The 20,956-nt window shown below is 36.8% G+C and overlaps 1 protein-coding gene across 2 annotated transcripts in view; it reads left to right on the top strand.

Moving 5' to 3' along the window:
• The first annotated feature begins 2,689 nt into the window (after window positions 1-2,689).
• Window positions 2,690-20,956, top strand: part of robo1 (roundabout guidance receptor 1) — a 586,207-nt gene continuing 567,940 nt past the window's right edge. For both annotated transcript variants that reach the window (XM_081728089.1, XM_081728088.1), the window contains exon 1: window positions 2,690-4,080. In XM_081728089.1, coding sequence (XP_081584215.1) covers window positions 4,005-4,080 — 76 coding nt within the window. In that variant the 5' untranslated portion in view covers window positions 2,690-4,004. The remainder of the gene's footprint in view (window positions 4,081-20,956) is intronic.

The raw sequence follows: 20,956 nt of genomic DNA, 5'->3' as shown, positions 1-20,956 counted from the left end.
TAGCCAGAACAGTAAGTCGGGGGATGGGGAACCAAGAACCAACCTCTTTACATTTATATACACATGTCAACTAAGAACTGAAAGCTTCAGGGGGCTGATGGTCGCTGTGGCAATCGTTGCTACTAGCGCTTTCTAACGACAGACAGAGAGAGGAAACTGCATTATATGCGTGCATACGAAACTGAGTTGCTCTTTCATTTGAAGTATTATTACTGTGACTTAATTTTAATAAGTAGTACAAAACCTTAAAACTCCGATATTCAGTTTGAAACACCCTGTGCTTACATGACTTGAACATTGTTACATCACCCCTTTGTGATGCCGAAGATTCTGATAAATTCAAGATAAAATTAAGGGAAAAAATAAAATCAGGACATAAATTTTGTACATAAATTTACACAGAGACAATATTTTTTTTAGAATAGAGACGAGACAAGAGAGAATCCTTCGAGACTCGAGACGAGACGATTAGAGCCTGATTTAAAGAGGGTGTACCAGTGCACGTGCATCCCCTTCGTTGTAAATATATACTATCCGGATTTAGGGACAGTGTACCAGTGCACGTGCATTCTCTTCGTTGTAAATATACACTATCCGGATTTAGGGAGGATGTACCAGTGCATGTGCATCCCCTTCTTTGTAAATATACACTATCCGGATTTAGGGAGGGTGTACCAGTGCACGTGCATCCCCTTCTTTGTAAATATACACTATCCGGATTTAGGGACAGTGTACCAGTCCACGTGCATCCCCTTCTTTGTAAATAAATACTATCCGGATTTAGGAAGGGTGTACCAGTGCATGTGCATCCCCTTCTTTGTAAATATACACTATCCGGATTTAGGGAGGGAGTACCAGTGCACTTGCACCCCCTTCGTTGTAAATATGCATCATCTAAAATGAGAAGCTAGTAGTAAAAATAGCTACACTTTCATAAGGATTCTGTATGATACAAGTATCTATTATATTCCAAGTGTCCATGATTAAATCCTGATCTTAAGCTTCAAGCTATTTATATATTGAAAATTATACGATATATAGTAGCCGTGACTCAGTTGGTAAAGCGGTTATTTTGTATTCACAAAGTCGTTGGTTCGATTCCCGAGATCAGACACTAAACATTTCTACGGCAATTCCTCACGCACACTATAGCTATCTAAAGGCATTTTAAAAAATTTAAATTTAATTCAATTGTACTGGTAGTTATTGGTCCACCCCCGTCAGAAACAGTGTTTCTTACAGGTGTATGTTTGGGAGGCATTGCCCTTCCCTGGAGCTCTGAGAGTCCCCCACAGAGAAGACCAAAATAATATGTCTATAATATAATAAAAAAATAAAAATAGTATCGTGTGAAAATAATATGTGCCCCTCCGAATATTAAGTGTGCACTCCCCGGAACATTTTTTCTGAAATGAAACACCAGTCAAAAAATTCTGGATGGAGACGATACTTTTTCTATTTATTTATTTATTTTTGCTCATCTGGTTTTGTCTTGTGTGGAACATTAGTTGGTATGTAAATGCTCAGCAAAACGACTTATTACGACGTAGGCCCATCGTTGGTAGTTGACTATCCCACCGTTTCTCACTGTAGTGCCTGCTGTCTGTTGTTCTAGGGCAACTATTTTAAACGTATCTTATTCTCAGTACATTGGGAATGTCATCACTCCTTCTGTTGATTCTTCTGAGTCGCTATTTCTTTCGTAAGTGGCTTCCAGATTGTCATCATGACTCTCAGTTAACATCATCTAGATTTCCCCAACCAAGATCCAAGTACTAACCAGACGTAGCACTGCTTTATTTCGGTAATTTCACGGAAATCGGTAGCTCAACGCAGCTAGGATGCTGGCAGAAGCCAAAGGAAGCAGAATAAATGTATTTGACATATCTTGTATTTATAATTAGTTTAGTAAAAAGAAAAGTATTGGACGCCCTATTGCTGTTTTGGTCTAAAAGCTATTGCGAAGCAAAAAAGAAAATAGAAAACGAAAAAAATTGAGTCAAATACATCATACTACAAGCGGAACGCAGCTTATAAGAGAATGAAGGGAGAAAAAAAATTGCATTTACTTCATAGTCGACTAAGTGAAAGATAAGAACATGGGACCCAGCTGCCGAATATTTAAAGATTAACAAAGCTGGTTGTTTGGGATGGTTACCCATCCGAAACAGAAGTCATTATATGGACATTGCGGCCCGTGCTGGGAGGAGATTATGATGGATATCTTTGGTTCACCAGAGAGTAAATTAGGTGGGCTTTGAGAGATGCAAGAATGAACAACCGAGCATTTTTTTTTTCTGTTTTTATTTGTGATATAATTGCCCGTTCAATGTGGTCGTTTGCCTTTTCTTTTTTCGTGCGAAGGTCTTGGCGCACGCCTACTGCCAGGATCTCTTGTCGTGGGGAGCAAATCGACAAGAACTATATCCACATCCACAGTGCTATAATACAAAACAACCAGCTGGGATCTTCATCTTTAGCAACGATCTTTCTGTATAAATTTTTGGTGTTTCTTTATCTCATTTGTTCCACACAGACAGAATCTGCCGACCCTGCTGCACCGACAGGAGGACGCTCGCTCATCTCCTCGTCTTATAACATGGAATAGAAACATCGGCTAGAATCGTGACGGCCTACCGAACACATACGAAGCACACACTTCCAGAGTGCGTTCGATACAATCCGTATACTCACTGCCAGTCGCGAGTGGGCCGTCGGCCGCCGAACTTGAAAAGTATTTGGAAGTGAATGTGAGCGCAAACACACGTGCCGGAGTTTGAATGAGCGTGGTCCGTGTGAAGTCTTCGGCCAGGACCATTTCGGTGTGGTTCGGGTTCACAACCATGAAATAGAACGTATGCAATTAATAAATAATAAATGAATATGATAATACATTATGCTCATCTACATCATTTGTACATCATTGGCCACAACAGGATAATGTGTATCAATCACGAAGGCAAAATAATATACCAACATATTTTTAATACCAGCATCCATTTTCTACTATGATCGAGTCAAACTGTCGGTGCACAAGCAACCATTTCCACTGTTTATGTCCACACGTAACAAAAGACTGTTGTGTAGTTGATGGTGGTAACCAGTATATGTGCTCTATTACTACCGCTGATTGGTCTTTGGCAAGTGAAGGCGTACTTGCGGTAATGGTGTTTCAAGGATGTGCAAAAGTAAACAAACTAACGGTGTCCACTGAGTTCTTGTAACAAGCGTGTTTGATCCGTTTTCACTGTGATCTAGCAAAACAGTGTGGTGTTTATATATGTTTCAGTGGTGGTAATAAGAAAACAAGCTGATAATTAATATACCTTACTTTGATGAGTAAATTAAGCATAATCAATATGTGATTTATTTTCTCCCATACTCTGTGTATTTCGTTAAAAGTATCTGAATAATATAGTTGGATTCACGACTACACAGTACAACAGAAGAATACATCCATGTGGATAATATATGTACATAAGTGTGTCTTGAAGAAAATAGCAAACGTATGCGTGTTTTGTATGTTCTAAACGTGTGTCAAATATGTGTGTGTCCTTTCTTAACTTGTAAAGGAAGAAGCATAGCGGTGACACATTTTAATTTGTTGCAAAGTTTACATTGTATGTGCGTGATAGTGCATGCGTGTTCGAACACAGAATTTTGAGTATAATATGAATTATATGTAAATATAATCCACGTTTTATATGAGTGTAATAACAACAAGAGAAAATCCATAGTCCTCCAGTAAGAAAGTATCCAGCTAGTTCTTGTTTCGAAAAGAAGAAAAAAAGTTGTGGCTGATTATTTTGGCAAGCAACGTAAATATATGGGTGTTTTGTTTCTTCGTTTCAACATAGAGTGTTAAACATTACTATGCTTGGATTTAATTATAACGTGTTTGTGTTGCTGTTTTTCGTCAGCAGTGCCTTCGTTGTCCACCTCTTCGCGTAAGAGGACGACATAACGATTATTATTATTATTTTTCAAAGCCAATAATTTACATAATGGCCAACAACATATCAAGTGTGGTTCTTCATGTTGGCTATATATTTCTTCTATTTATCATCGTGCCTACTTTCGGTAAGTACAGAACATGTTTTTTTGCTATCTATTTGATCTTTATTTTTCTGAACTCGGTCTATGGCGGTTTGTTTGTCGCGCGGGGGTTTACAGAGAGGGATGCCCAGGCGATGGAAGAACACCGACCCCGAAGGTCATGCGAGCGGCTTCGGCAAAAGAGAGAGACACAACAAACCGTTAGCGCATTTGGCACGGCGGAATTGATGCTCCAATGCCAAGCATTTGCTTTTGACGAATTGATTCTACAAATATTTTTTACTGTTTCATGGACTTGCGTCTAAGTTAGTGCATTTAACAAATAGCATATGCTCGAATTTAGCTTAAAACGCGTAAGTCTTGTTTCAGTTGTAGTGTATCGATGCAACGTACCGAAAGCGAATTCCAATCCTCTTTTACCTCAATTACTGACACTTAAAAACTTTGCTTACCTTCTTGTTTTTCTGATTACTTCACTATCTGTTAGCTGATTTTATTGCTCCGATATTGATAATCATTATAGACGAGATAATACATATGGACCGAGTATCTGAACTTCGTTAAACTTTGTGGTGCTGCAGCCCACGCAGTCTGTGATTGGATTCAATCAGGTCATTTCTTCATGATTGAAAAATTTCCTTACTTATATCCAGATTATAGATTTGCCCCGAAATTTGTGTTCCCTTGAGTTAGGAAGCAAATTTGGGACTGTGCAAGCAAAAGTTGTACCGTGCGATTGAACGATAATTTTCTGCTGAAGACCGCTAGGGCCAAAGAACATACACACACAATACAATCACAGGCGTATATGTTATCCGTGATGCGCTCCCGTAAGTTCTCCTTGTTTCTTTCTTAAAAAAAAAAAAAAAAAAAAAATCAAATCTCTAAATCCCGCATGAATATGACTGATTAACAAAGGGTTGTACTGACATAAATTTTGTATTTTCGTACATTTTTTTTAAAATTACTAGCAAGCTAAAACGTTCTAATACTTTTTACTGAATCTCCAAAGTTTTCAATGACGCATTTTACGTCAATATTCCGTCTTTCTGTGAACACCCTTGACAATCACATGAAAACCCAGCATTATTAACTCATTTTTAAGTATCTTTGTTGATCTATTATGTTTCAATATAACTAACTCTATAGGAGCAGAACATTCTCATAATAAAAGGTAAGACCTATTAAGGACTAATATGCGCCATATGTTATACTTTATTGAATTAAATAGGGCTCCTAATTTAGATTACAGTTGATCTAGATAAAAAACGAGGAAATAAACACACTGAAATGTATTAAATTCAGCTACATAACTTGCATCAACCAAATTGAATTAAAACATTAGTGCATAGAACAGATGCATCAACAAAATTTCGGAGGTACAAAGGACGTCCATTGATCCTTAACATGATTTCTTTAATTAATTTTCCTTATCTTACGAAAATAGGCCTATTTCAGTGATCAAATTCTTTATATTATACAAATTAACGTTGTTACTGGAGTCAAAATTATTTTGTCTGGATTATATACCAAGATTTTTTTTTTTTTTTTTTTTTAATGAATATTGGAGTTGTGTATTACAGCACTTGAAGCGATAATGCTTTCGTATTTTGAATCTGTAATATCCCACTTGTGATGCAAGAATAAGACAGAATAAGCTAATACAGAAACAACTCGAATTTCTATTGTCACTATCTATTCAAGCACTGGCTTGCTATGCGTTTACGAATAATCAATAAAATTTATGGTTTTATATTTACTTTCCGCACCTAGATTTTATATTAAATAAGATGTAACATTGCCTGCTAGTATGCTTCAATCTGCAGATCGAATCTGGAACGGCAAAAGCTTACATGATGGTTATTGGTGCTCTGCTATTCAGGATTCACGGATAAACAAAAGATCACTAATTGTAAAACCACTGTAATTGAAATTTTTGTTCCAAAAATCTTATTTAAAGTTAATCTTTCGTAATTACTTATATTTTTAGCAATCAGTGTTTAGTTTAGTGAAACCAATTAATCCATCTCAGAAATAGTGTTCTCCTGAAATATCTTGTGCACTCCCCGCTGGATCTAGTGGCTAGCGGAGAGCGCGTGTTTTCGATGATCTAGGTTCGGATTCGATTCCCAGTAAGAGAGACTTTTGAATAATTTTAACGCATCATGATGATTCGGATTTACCCTTAAGCTGTAGGTCCCAGGGCCCTAACTACGAGAAGGGAGCAAGCAGGACATGTGCCCGGGGACATAAACTGTAGTTACGGGTCTGGTAGGTGCACATTTCATTAGCCTCGGTGTTGAAAACGACGCTAAATCCAGTTCAATTATAATGTCTGGTTAAGCAAATAAAATCCGACCAACTGACTGAAATATCTTAATTAAAATGTAAAATTTAATTTTAATGCACAAAAACAATATACACTCAATTTGATCTACGAAAGGCAATAAACTGCCCCAATCACTTACAGCATCATCTTAGTCGTCAGATCAACAGAAATAAGAGGTATCCACATCAAAATTTGACAAGTTATTCTTTCATATTTTCAGTTATTGTAAATCGATGATTATAAAAATGCCGATAGATTTCGTCAAGTTTCAATATTCCGCATCGTATTCGAAAAAGCTAATAGGCCTATGTTAGTCAGCAAATGAAACTATTGGTCTACATTTTTACACGATTTCATAAAAGTTTAGAAAATTCGTAAAAGATGCTTTTTCGACCTCGTGCGCTCAAATCACAATAGCGATAACACTAAACTAAGTAAAACTAGAATACACATTAGAAGTACAATTTTATGGTGGTGTTATTGTTGTGGTTTATCTTCAAATCTTGATTCATTAGTTCTCAGATATTTGTGTCTCACCTAGTTTAATTGACACAATTGCTTACAGTTGTTGAATAACGATAATGAGATTCAGGACATTCTGTTTTTTGGGGGTAACGTGAGGCTAGTTAAAGTGTGAAATTACGTCGAAGGTGTACGACAAATAATATGTACTCCAATTATCGGAGTGGTCAATACGTATGTCTGCGCTGTACGCCGTCCTGAGTTCGGTTCTCAGTATACAAGACTGATTTCTTTTAGGTCGCGACAGAAATAGAAAACTGTTTGAATTAAAATGTAGAGAACTTCAGTTTAGAAAGCTAGGAATAGCAAGAAACAGAGGCCGGTCATCAAAATTTTATCTGTCCGATAGAGAATATTTTATTATTATAGGAATCTGACGCCAGAACATAGAGACTTGTGTCACCCGTATAACATATGAGATTTTTGACCATGAATCTTCGCACTTGATATTCGTATACGTACATAGGTAAAAACTGTCGCTATGGTTTTCAGTACACCATCAACCCAAGTTTTACAACGTGAGATTAAGTTTTTTTTATTGCTCAACCACCGCGTGAAAATTTAAAGTAAAAATGTTAAGCAGATATTTCGTTTTGAAACAAGACTAAGGATTTTTTTTTTTTACTTAATGCATCAATTACCCTATGTTAATGGTGGCAAATCCATCGACCGCGGATACTAGTTGTGAGAGGTAGCCCGCGGTAGTCTGTGACATGCTGTCTGTATCGAACGCTGTTGTTAGTTTATGGTTCCCAATAGCGGACTAGTGAACAGATAGTAGACCGCCAGTGATTTCTGAAACTAAAAGTAGATCTGAAACCTAAAAACAGTTGGCCATCTTTGGCCTATATGGTCAAAATCTGAACAAAACTGCGCTAGCTAAACCCACTCACCGTATGGTTCCAGGAACTCAGAAATTCATTATGGGAACTAAAATCGCGCAACTAGACTTTACCTGTGCCAACTCAGTCTTATGAAAATTGTCGTTATCCACTGTCATTATACCCCTTCTTTTTAGCGTACTTAAAGGTGTTTTTGTAAGTTTTCTATCTAAAAACCAGAGATGTCTAAACTAGCTGGTAATTAATTAGCGCGAAGAGTCGAAAGTTCAAAACAGTAGTTCTCAAAGTGGGGTTCGCGGACCCCTGGGAGTCCGTGGGACCTAGCCAGGGGGTCCGCGACGCGTAAAAATTGAAATGTGTTATAATAAAATGGAACTCAAAGCTGTTATGCAAGAAGTATTTTTTAAGTTACTGAAAAGAAAGCAATTAGAAATTATACCTACGTTTGTAAATTTAAATGTTTTCCTACTTTACTAAATTTCTGCCCTGAAGCTGATCAACCGTTATATAGGACTACTTGAAGAGAGAGAAATTTCTTCTTTGTTAGGGCACCCTTTCAAAAGCAGTCGTACATGAACTGTACGACTCCTCGGAATTTCGTGGATTTAATCTTCAAGTGGCAGAAAGCTCCCATCACTGTATTCAATTCCAGATGTTTTTTAACAAAAAAAGAAGTAAATGTTAGTCATTCCTATGTTTATAAACATCAAGCCTCTCCTGCAATTCTGGGATTTCTAAAAAAAAAAAAAGACGAGAAACCACTCTCAAAACATGTTCCTAGATCCGCGCTGAGTACGAAGAGTTGTCTAAAAAGTCATTTCAACATTTCATGTCTTCGAAATCCTCTTAATGTGAAATCGGATCTAAGATTGAGGTTGACAAAAATTATTCCAGATTTCAATGCAATTATGGAAAACCACAAAGATTTTCATTCCTCACATTAGTGACTCCACACTTGAGAACGTTGTGTATCAAATGTATTTCCTTCTTTTAAAAATGATTTCGAGTCTTGAAAGTTATTGTATTTTCAATTGAAACTTCGTTCATTAGGAAACAATCATGTATCTTTAGAATTAATTACTTATTGCATTATTTTTCTTAATCTTTTTTCTTGTCAGTGGTAATTCTAATTAGTATATTTTTTAATACCATGTGAAATTTCAGAGAGCATTGCAAGGGGGTCCGCGGATCACTTTCCGAAAGAACAAGGGGTCCGCAGATCCCTTCCCGAATGAACAGGGGGTCCGCGTTATCGGAAAGTTTAAGAACCACTGGTCCAAAACAGAAGGCAGAGAGTCCAAGTAATCCTCGCTTCCTCATCTTTGATTGAATCCCCTATATTAAACGACTATTGTTCATTTATGTCCCGCTAAAACATATAAGCTTGAACCTTAGTTATTACTACTTTATTCGGATCATAATCTTAGTAGGAATTTCTAAGATCGTATTGTTAGCATGTGTACATACGTTCGTAATTCTTGATCGATAGCCAATTTTTGAATTTTAGTTTTAGCAATGCAATACCTAGAGCGATTATTCCGGCCGGATTTGTTAATAGAGTCAGTCCTTTAACATCTCCACAGGTAACAGTGATTTCCAGTGGCGTATTTAGTATTTTGTTTCGGGGGAGTATGCACAATACGGGGAAGTACCTGAGTTTGAGAATTAAATATATTTTAATTTACGCAAGAATTGCAGACTGGTGAATCTTATGTGATATGGTACAAAAATTTAGAAGTGAATCTAACCTTTTTATTCTGTTCATAGAAAAAAATTGAAAGCATCCTCTTGGCCTACTTAATTTATTTTCAAACATTTACCTTTCTTTATAACTAAACGATGTAAATATTCCTTTGCCGTAATAACTAAATTCCCATTATGTAGAATGGTCGAAAGAAAGAATAAAGGACGCAGTTATTGCATAGAATGAAATTGGACAAATACAGTATTATTTCTGAACAAAAAGCATAAGAAAATAGAAAGTCAATGAAATTCTTAGAAGTGGTAAGACGGATTATTGTTATACGTGGAATGCGAAAAATTAACAAATTTATTTCGGGGGTGCTTGAGCCCGATAGTCCGCCCACGAAATACTACACCGGTGATTTCACGGGTCGTCTATTCATATTGCATTTTGTTCTGTTGAAAGAAAGTTGTGAAATCGTAGAATATTAGAAGTTATAAATCGCATCGTAAGATGGCAGGAAACATTCTCCACAGAGTTTACCGTTCAGACTTGAAACTCGCGACATTTTTGATGCTAGTAGTATCAGGGAAAGAAAGAAATAGACTAAAATGTATCAACGTGAAACAAATGATTGAATTAATCAATTAAATGAACTATTTCATTGAATTAAATACAAACATTTGCAAAATTACAGCAGGGCCGTATTTCCTAATAGGCCCGGGCCTATGGGCGCAAGCTCCCAGGTTGCGCACGGCCGAGAGAAAAAAATGTAAGCTGTATTTCTGAGATTAAAACTATTTTATAATGTATTACAGAGTATTTTATTTATTTATTTATTTATTTGCCCAAATGGCTAAATTCAACAAAACCAAAGTTATTCACCAATCTTTTGTTAATACATTAACGGTATTTTGTTAAGCCCAGGACCAAGTAAATTCCTCAAAAAACTTGCAATGATAAAATTGCATCGTGGAGTGGTGTTTAAGCAATTAACATATAGGCCTGATATAATTTTTAAATAAAGATTTTAGGAAAGTAACTTTAACCAGACTAGGGGCGGAAAAATTATTGGGCCTAGGGTCGCCAAAATGCTAAATCCGGCCCTGGCTATAAGTATCATTTGATACATAGATGTGTTCAAGTGACATTGGATTTCTTTAATATGATGTACTCTATATTAGTCTAAGCAAGGACTAGAGGCGTGATCCAGTAATTCAGCTATCGTGAAGGCGAAATTATATGGTGAGGAACAGCCTATAATATTAGTATTGCTGTTGTATGGTGGCTTGCGCATCTGCCAATTGTATCAGATCGGGGAGAGAGATATTAGTAGCAGAGATCGCTTCGTACATAAAACACAAAAATTCGAAATCTTTGAAATGATACGATTTTATTACATGACGAACTGCACATACGCAAATAGGAGTTGTCACATGGCTACAACGTACAGCGACTTAACCATACGAATATAGAAAGGCAGGTCACAAAAGAAAATATTGGTTTAGAAAGCACTTCAACAGGAAGACATATATAAGTATGTTTATTTTTCTCGACACAAAGAAAAAACATTTTTACTTTTAGAACCGACATTTCTGGACACTAAAACCAAGACACTAAAAGCTCATTTAAATCTGTTAACCATTCTTTTTCTGTATGTCGAAGTCCATTTTCAGCAAAGTTTTATAGTGCGTATTGCATTTGTTTCCCTTCTTATTCTTTCGTCTAATTTGCATCTTTACTTGATGGTAAAACTGCAATGAAAATGAACGGGTTCGTGCAGCCAATTACATGCAAATGCTAAAAGAAAAAATCTTTCCAAAGTCTTGTAGTAGGAAAAAAACAAAAGAACTTTCACCCCATTAGCCACAGAGAGAAGTTCATTTTGTGCTATTTGCATAGGCGATTTCACGAAAGCCTGTTTTGTTAGTCTGAGTTCGGTTTTCTTTTTCTTCTTTTTTATCTCCATGTAAGGAAATAAATCATCAGAAAGTTGTTACGGTTAGTTTAAGTACTGCACAAATCTATACGAGAAACATACTTTTATCATTTTCCCAACGTATTTCCTACAGGTAATATTGATCAGTTTTTTCTTCATTAAACAAAAATGGCGTTATGAAAATTTAGTTTTATTGTATATATAAGCCGAACTTGTCCAAAAATATCAAAAATTGAGGAAGATTGTTACACATACTATTGGTAAGAAATAGGGCTATATACATTTGACATTACGGTAACCCATCCTGTAATATGTGTACGTGAAGCAGTTTTTAATTTTGCATGATACAATATAAGTGGTAACAGAACTATCAATCATGCCAGTGCTGAAAAGAAGCCCACGCTTGGATAAATTCCTAATTGACCTTTGTATACTAATTTGAGAATTCAGAGAATTCAATTGAAGTATTTTTAAACATGACTGTCCAGGGAATCAGGAGAAAAATGACCTCAAAACCACTTTTGTAGAATTTAATTTAGTAACTCCTTCTAAAATAGTATTACTTTACTGAATGTTAACTCGTATCCGATTCCGGTAACAGAAGAACATTTTCGGTTTAGACTCAGCATTGGGAGGCAATTCGGGGATTCTTTTTTTTTAAATTTTAAAAAATAAAAAATCTTGTCCAGAAATTCATAAATAAGCGTGCTGGAACCCAAAGAGGTAACTACACATCTCGCTTTGATCATGTGACATACCGGTATGGGTGGCCATAACCGTTTAATGGTTGTAAGAGTAAGCGCCTTCGGAGCGGGAGACCCGGATGTGATTCCCGATGGAAGTACCTGTAGTTTGGATCCCACATTAAGCAGAAAGGTTTACGTCTTCTATACCCTCGGTGCTGAGAGGGAAGAGAAATTCCATTCAAATCAAACAATTTAAAAGGTGGTAGAACGAGTGAGTATTACAGTTTTTAAAATTTTTCCTGTGTGATATAGGCCTATTAACTTCAACCACACACATCCAGTATAAAGGACATGACCTCCTGAAAATACATGTAGATTCGGTGACGAAAGAACATGTAAGATCAGTGAGGACGAGCAAGCAACCAAATGCACTCATAGAGTGACAAGTCTACAAAACTCACGTTAGCATAAGAATAAGCGATTACAATTCTGATAGTCTCACCACTGCCATGTCTTGCAACTCAGGTGAAACAAACGCACGCACTCATACCATCATCAAAATCATTATCTTCCTTTTTACCTGTCTGCTTCGTCAACTTCCCACGTCAAAGGACATTGTATCTTGTGAGTTGTTTGTTTGTAGTATTGTGTATGTGAGATCTCGAGACAACACGCATATAAGAGAGAAGAGTAGGCAAATATTACATGGATGATAGTATTCTCTTTTTTTCTTTTTGAAAAATGCAAAGTTGCTTGTAATGCTCTTCGAAAACATTGTCATTGAGCTTTGTGGTTTGTTGTTGGTTTGTGCAACGTGTTTGATTGTTCCTATTGTTTACTTAGTGACAGGTGTATTTTTTTTTTAACCAACCATTGTTTGACAATGGTGATAACTTGGCACATATTGCTTGTTATGTGCTGCTACTAAAACATGTTTCCTTACCGTGATAAGATGGTCGGACTGCGAGTAGATAGGGTTGTGATTTCGATGCCCAATATGGATCAAACGATATATTTATATTCTAATATTTTCGTCCTTTCAACATGCCTCAATCTAGTGGTATATTTAGGGCGTGGCTACCGGGCTCAATCCCCTTCCCCGAAATAAATTTGTTATATGCACAGCACAACTTTATTAAAATTTGTCGGCACTCAAAGGAAAAATAAAAGTGTTTATTCACATGTTGTGCATAGCCCCCCACCAAAATAAAATCCTAAATACACCACTGCCTCAATCATTTTTTTTTTTAATTTGTATATAATGGTCAAGTTTCGATATTTTGTGGTTAGTGATTTTTCGAGGTACACGCCTGGTTTTCACAGAGCCTAACTGAGAGCCCTAAAAGGAGTCGAAATCTTTTGGGATCATTTAGGGGTGCACTAAATAAATGTAGGATACTTAAAAATAAGTAATTATGATTATATGCGGAAAAACTAGATAATCTCTAGAAGTTCGGAAGATTAAAGTAATGTTGGGGCCGCGGTGGCTCAGTGGTAGAGGGTTCACCTCTGGCGTATGGGGTGCTTGATTCGATCCCAGTTCGCTCCAAGTGAACTTTGTGGTGGATAAACACTGTGTGCGTGGGTTTTCTCGCAGTTCTCCCGTTTCCTCCACCTTCTTCATTCCACCATTTCCTTTATTTCTTGTCATTACCGTCTCCTTTAGCTAGCCGGCATATCCGTGGGACATACGCGCCTTTGGAGTGGGAGACTGGGCTCAATTCCCGGCGGAAGCTCATATAGACCGGATTCGTTAATCAACAGGTCCCGTCTCATAATATAGCCTCGCTGCTTGAAGGGACGTTAAACTCAAAATCAACTCAACTAAAAATATGTTCTATGTGATACTGTTACAAATAAAGAAAAAAATAATAAAATTCCACCATTCTGGACTTTTAAACTCGAGGAATTACTTATATTATTAGTGGCTGGAAACGGGCTGAATTCAGTTTAAAAGTCCAGAATAGTGAAGTTTTATTTTTTTTTTAATTTGTAACCGTATCACATCGAATATATTTTTAGTTGAGTTGATTTTGAGTTTAACGTCTCTTTGAGCAATGAGGCTATATGAGACGGGTCCTACTGATTAACGTGGAATCCGAATTACATGAGCTCCCGCCGGGAATTGAACCCGGCTATTCCACACCAAAGGCGCGTACGCTAACCGCTTAGCCACGAAGGAGTTCGAACATGTTTTTACTAAACGGCGTGACAAACATCTTGGTATTTGAAGGCGGCGCTCCAAGTTCCTTTTAAATGCTGCTAGCAAGTGAGAGACCTGCAGTATTGCGACGTTTATTTTGTACACATCCACGTCTATCCCGTGTCACCTGATCCCGCTGTATTTCCTCTGCTTATTCATAGCCAAATGCTTTTATCACTTGGCAACGTGGCATCAGAGCTTACGTTTTATTCGTTTAGCTGAAACGCCAAGATGTTTGTCACAGGCTCATTAGCACAATTATTTTTACTACTGAAAAAGATCTTCGGTATGAAAGTGGATCATGACATGCTGTATATCGTGTCCACATATTTCCTGGATTTCTTTTTCGTTTCTTCCTTTTAGTTTCATGAACTAATGGTCATTCAACGCCTTTTTCATCTTTCTTCTTCACCCATAGGTGACACGTGGGATGTTGAGTTGGATGTGTATTTTTATTAATTATGTATTTTCCTGGAAAAAAAACTCTAACCTGAGCGGCCGACCATGTTATTAGAACTCAGTATCTTCCAATTACAAAACAAAGTAGGTAACAAAATATCTGACTTATACTAGAACCAAAATAAGAAACGAATTTAAATTTGTAAGAGCAGCGTTGCCCTGTTGCCATGTCGTGGGTATTCCGCTTAGGCGTTCGCAGTGTTTCCTCCACTTCCGTTGACAAACTCGGCAATATTGTAATGTTGTGTGACCTTTTTACAGTAATTACCCCTCTCTTGGTGACCTTAAGTGCACGGCTACTCGATGCATTCGAACGCGTTTTTGTGGCTCGTGTGTACGCTTGGAATAAGCTGACCATGTGTTTAAATGCGGATGGCTAATCACAATGCGATGCAAACGCGAAAGCAATGAAAACGAGCGGAATACGTCGGTTCGAGCGTATTTGGTACGTTTCGGAACAACAGACCGCCTGCTGCTGCTTCGGAATCAGTTAAAGATATCTAAAGGAAGGAAAATGGAAAGATGTGTTGCTAGGCAAGGAGATTTTAGCAAGAAATAGCTGTTTGAAAGATGCTTTGTGCAGAGTATTGAAACTCTGCTATTATAAAGTATGTGACGTGTATAACAAAAGAAAATTCACAAAAATTCAGAAAATTCCGAAAAATTAAATAATAACATTAAAATCTATGTAACACAAAAGGGTTATTTCTCGTGATTCGCATGAATGAAAATAACGGTGTGGCAGTAAGGCCTGGAAACCCTGACTGGCTCACAGTATGATTTATAACTCTGGCGAAAGTAACATCTCCGATTAGCCACGTAGGTCACGTTCACTGCAGGGGGTAACGCATCGAAAACGCATCCTCAAATAGCCATAGTTTAATAATCCTGTAACGCAGTTTAACTTTTCAATACAAATTTTCATGTCGTTTTGAACTGTAAATTCGTTTCTAATTTTGATCCGAGTATAGTAGAATAATTACCGACCACAGAATTCGAAGAAGTTCCCTTCAATAACAAACAAAGTTTTTATAACCTGCCACTTCATAGAAATGCTACCAACAAACTTTCAAAAAGCATTCTAGTTGTTCAAAATGCCAACATTTATAGAATTATTTGGAAATGGAATAATTTGATGTACCCAGAATCTAGTTATTATGAGTTTTTTTTTTTTTTTTTTTTTTTTTTTTTTTTTTTTTTTTTAATATTTTGTAGCTGCATACAACAGACATTGGTACTATACTTTCTCAAAATAAAATATTATGGAAATGAATTTTAGCTTGGATTTGCAGACAGAGAGAGAGAGAGGGAATGGATGAATTGTTGTTACGCGATGTTAACTAAACAACAACCAGCAGTTCAAATAGCTTGCTGGCTAGGTGAATCTTGTTAGCAGGGAACAAGCTTTCCTCTCTCTCTCTCTCTCTTGTTTTTAAGCTCAACTGGACTCGGTTGGTTTTCCCTCTGGCTGGACGTGGAAGCTGCGATCATTTCGTCTCGTTGGATGAGCGGGCCGGCGGAACGCAAAATGAGCCCCAGAGGGTAAAAGAGAGAGAGAAAGAAACTACATTTAAAAAAAACGTTTAATTTAACAAAGCAAAAAAAAACCTTATGAACCTAGTTTGTTGCATAATAATAATAATAATAATAATAATAATAATAATAATAATAATAATAATAATAATAATAATAATAATAATAATAATAATAATAATAATAATAATAATAATATAATCATCATAAAATATATAAAAGTATTGATGGTCGTGATTTATATATTGCAAGTAGTAACTGTGTTACTTTTAAGAGTGCAGGCGTAAGAGATAGAAGTAGAACAGCTCATTTTATATATACAGGGTGCCCAAAAAGTCCCTAACCATTTCTGGAAAGGAGCACTTGAATTCAAATAAAGTGTTTATAATATCAAAGAAAACATTGAAAGTCAACGAAATTACAGCAATTCAACATGACCGTCGTCCATATACAAGCAGAGATATCATATTTATTTATTTATTTTATTTTATTTTATTTTATTTTTTTTTTTTTGTCGCCCGCGCCATAATAAATTGCGCCCACTCAAAATCAATAAGTACTAACGTAGTTTGATCAGTGGTGCAGCGCTTACCTCTGGTGCGTGGGGTTCCATCATCGATCCGAGCTACCATCGAGCGGGCTTTGTGGTGAACAAACAACTGTGTGCGTGGGTTGTCTCAAGAGTTCTTTCGTTCCCTTCCTCATTATTCATTCCACCATTTTGTTCTTATCATTATAGCCGTCTTCCTTAGCCCCAAGCACCGACGGTTCAGCGGTGGAGCGATTACGTCTGTTACGTAGGGACTCTGGTCCATTCCCGGCCAAGTAAGTTTGTGAAATCTTTAAGTTTTACGTCCCACGATTATGCCGGCTAGGCTAAATAAAGGAGATGGTGATGATGAGAAATAAATGAAATTGTGGAATGAAGGAGGTGTGAATGAACGGGAGAACCCCGAGAAAACTCACACACACGGTGTTAGTCCATCACAAAGTTCACTTGGGCGCGAGCTGGGATCGAATCAAGGACTCCATGCACCAGAGGTGAACGCTCGACCACTGAGCTGCTGCGGCCTGCAAGTAAGTTTGTGGTAGACAACATCGTGTTCGTGGGTTTTCTCGGGGTACTCCCGTTTCCTCCCAGTTTTTCATTCCACCAATTCTTCTCATTCCCATTTCACCACTCTCACTCATCATTCACTTGCATTAATCATCCGTTTCCCTTAGCCTAAAGGAAATAACGTAGGACGTTAAACTAATTTCATTTTTCCCTTAGCCTCAAAGCATAATGTTAAACTAAAAAATAGCATAATAAATAAGAAACGTTAAAAAATGACTTAATTTTCTATTTACAAACCCAAAGAAACAAATTTCTCGTATAATTCTCTCTTCTGTATAAATGCGCTGGTAAGTTCAAAATGTACAGTACTAGCACGTTGCTTTTAAACATGACTGTACGTATTTATGTGTGTATATGTATGTGTCTGTGTGTTTTATAAGAGAAACAGCGTTATACTGTGAATTAAACGGGGAGAAGTGAGGGAGAGCGGCGGAAGGGAATACACATAGAGAAGAGAGAATATTGGATCTTCATATCAATCAACAAGAGGTCACCACAGGGGGCAACAAGGGGAAGAGCGGAGTGTATGAGTTGGTGTGTAAAGCCTCACGTGAAGTGGCATTGTTATTGGACTATATTAGAAGTTAATTTTTTAATTTTAACAGCTTCAACTTTATGAAGCATTTGCTGGTAAACACAGAGCTTATCATGATGAAATTCCTTCCATTCTGAACATTCCTGAAAGCGCGAATTCGATATGCTTGTGCAGAAAGCGCTGCAGTGCGGATTTACAAAAATTTGAACAAAAAAAGAAAAAAGAGTAATGCGGGATGGAATATTAGAGTCATAGCTCTTGGTACAAAAAAAAGTGTCAGCCGGAGAGAGAGGGAACCAAGCGAGTATGTATAGGGGGAAATTGGGGAGAGAGGACAGTTGGTTAGAACCGCTGATTTGTTTTACATTACCTTCATCCAATGAATGTCGCTCACGAGGAATTTAATTCATGTCATTAAATGGAACTATATGGAACATGAAATTGTGAAGTGGTTGCTCTACCGTTGAGAGAACTGACCGTCACTTTACATTAGTGTCAATTTACCAACAACCAAAGGAAAAAAATATGTAATATGATTACAATGCTTTTTGCTAATTGGGAAATAACAAATAAGCCGCATAGAAATATAATGATGGGAGTTTTTTCTTTGTTTTTCCAGGTATAATTTTTCTAAAAAATAAACAGAATTTCCATTTACAACATGAGACAGGCGAAACATCATATTCTGGCCATAATTAGTATGCAGAAACAAGACATTCGTTTATTTACCAAATTTAACACATTTCACCGGGCGAATATATTCATAAGCTTTCGTTTCATATCTCATAACTTCAATATTTAATCACAAATATAATCATTTGCATCATACATTTTGTTTGATCATTTATATGAAGATATCCTTGACGCAAATGCAACCAGCAATATCACAGGGTATGTTGCGCTTGTATAACTTTCAGGATAAATTACGTGTGTGTATTATAGTAGAGTTTGGATTTCTGCTCATTCTAATGGTAACAGCGCCCACGCTTGGATAAACTTCTAATTGTCCTTTTTATACTAATTTGAGGATGTGGACACTCAGTCGAAAAAATGTAAAAGCTTTTCAGACCAGCCGTCCTCAGTGAGGTTTTGTTAGGTTTTTCTCTTTCTCACTAGGCCTCTTCTTTCCTTCCCGTTCCCCGGATAATGTGATCTGCGAAGGACGTCATCCCTCATAGGTGACGGGCTAACATGGTAATAGATGCCGAAAGCCCAGAAATCTAATTCCTTATCCTAATCCTAACTAATTTGAGGACACCGAATCCCTTGGAACTATTTTTAAACATATTCTAAGGCTAGTTTTAGACGAAAGCATTTATCGTGGCATTTCTCGTAGCAGATGTGCTGCCAAAAATCTCGTATAATATTCTATAGCATCAAAAGTATATTGTGCTTTTACACAGTAGCATTTTGATAAGCATTTTGTCGTGACGTAGCAAACAAATCACTGGAGAAGAGTGCAATTATGGCTCCAAAACTAAAAACAGATATTTTAGTCATTATTTCTTCTAAAGCCCTTTTTCGCATATGCTTATTATGATACAAAGGACTTTTAACGGTGCAGTTATACTATATAGATCCATAGACTTTAAAATTTAGGGAAGAAATTTCTAATATTTTAATAGAGTAGTGTATAAGTAATGGAAATATAGTGTGCACTTACACCTGAAATGCGTATTTACGTGGAAATATAGAAATTAAAGTCGAACCTGAAATGCACGTAATCTTCAATAAGCTGCCTTAAAATTTTGGCAAGTCTGTAATTTCTCCATTTTGTATCGAGAACAGAACCCAACCAACCCCTTTGTGGCTTCTAACCCGTTTCCACTACTGGTACTACTACTACTACCACTACTACTCTTACTCCTACTCCAACTACTACTACTACCCGTTCCTACTCCTACTACTATTATTACTACTCTTACTATTACTACACCTACTGCTGCTGTTACTATTACTAAGTACTCCTACTTCTACTCTTACTACTACTTACTCCTCCTACTCCTACTACTACTACTTACTTCTACTACTATTACTCTTACTACTACTACTACTTCTACTGCTACTCCTACTACTACTACTACTTACTCCTCCTCCTCCTACTACTACTACTACTTATACTATGGATCCGTATAGTAAAACTACACGTTGCCACCTGTTAAAGTGAAACTGCACCGGAGAATGCAAGAGCACATCTCAGAAATGATTGCTGAAGGTACAATAAATGAAAGGAAAAAGTTCTATTTTTAAATGAATTTCTGTGTGGATCCGTATAGTCAAACTGCACGCTTTTAACTTTGTACAAACAAGGATGTTCCTCATATTTTTTAATCAACATAATAATAGTGACCCTACTCCAACGAATTTTTCTTTACTACAATTCAATTTCCCACATAAAACAAAGAACATGGACATTTGACATTTTAACACACCACAGCGCTGCAATCGGAGCAGAAATGCTGGGGAAAATGCTACGAAATAGAGCAGGTTCTATTGACAAGAAATGCCATAGGATATGCCATGGCATGAGAAATGCTATAGCATCTGCTACTTTACACGGTAGGATATCGATGATACGATTTTTGCTACGAGAAATGCTACGATAAATGCTTCCGTCTAAAACTAGCCTAACTTTGAGGTCATTTTTCTCATAATCCCATGGATGAATATAGTTAATTTTTTCAATTTTCTTTAAAAAACAAAAAACTATCTTTGTACAGTACAAACATTAGATTTTAGATAAAGATTGTAAAATCCAAAATGACAACGTAATTTACAACTGTATAGATCTTGAAATTATCTTCATGCTTTCAGGTGACATCCTTTTAGAATTGCTTTTTGTTCATGAAATACTTTTCACCCCTCAATCTTTTAAGACAGTCAATTCCAACTCTATAGCCGTAATTTGAAGCTCATCTTCTCAGTAAACTATATGGAGAGGGAAAATAGCTGTTAGGTAAGCCGATGTTAATCTAAAAAAAATGGATACAGGCAAACGAGAACGTCGAGAGATAGAGTAGTCGGTGGATTTGCAAACATACTAGTCATGAG

Source organism: Thermobia domestica, chromosome 10 (assembly GCF_964235325.1).
Source record: "Thermobia domestica chromosome 10, izTheDome1.hap1.1, whole genome shotgun sequence".
NCBI lineage: Eukaryota > Metazoa > Arthropoda > Insecta > Zygentoma > Lepismatidae > Thermobia > Thermobia domestica.
The sequence above is the reverse complement of the archived record's forward strand: the minus strand, read 5'-3'. Positions and strand labels throughout refer to the sequence as shown.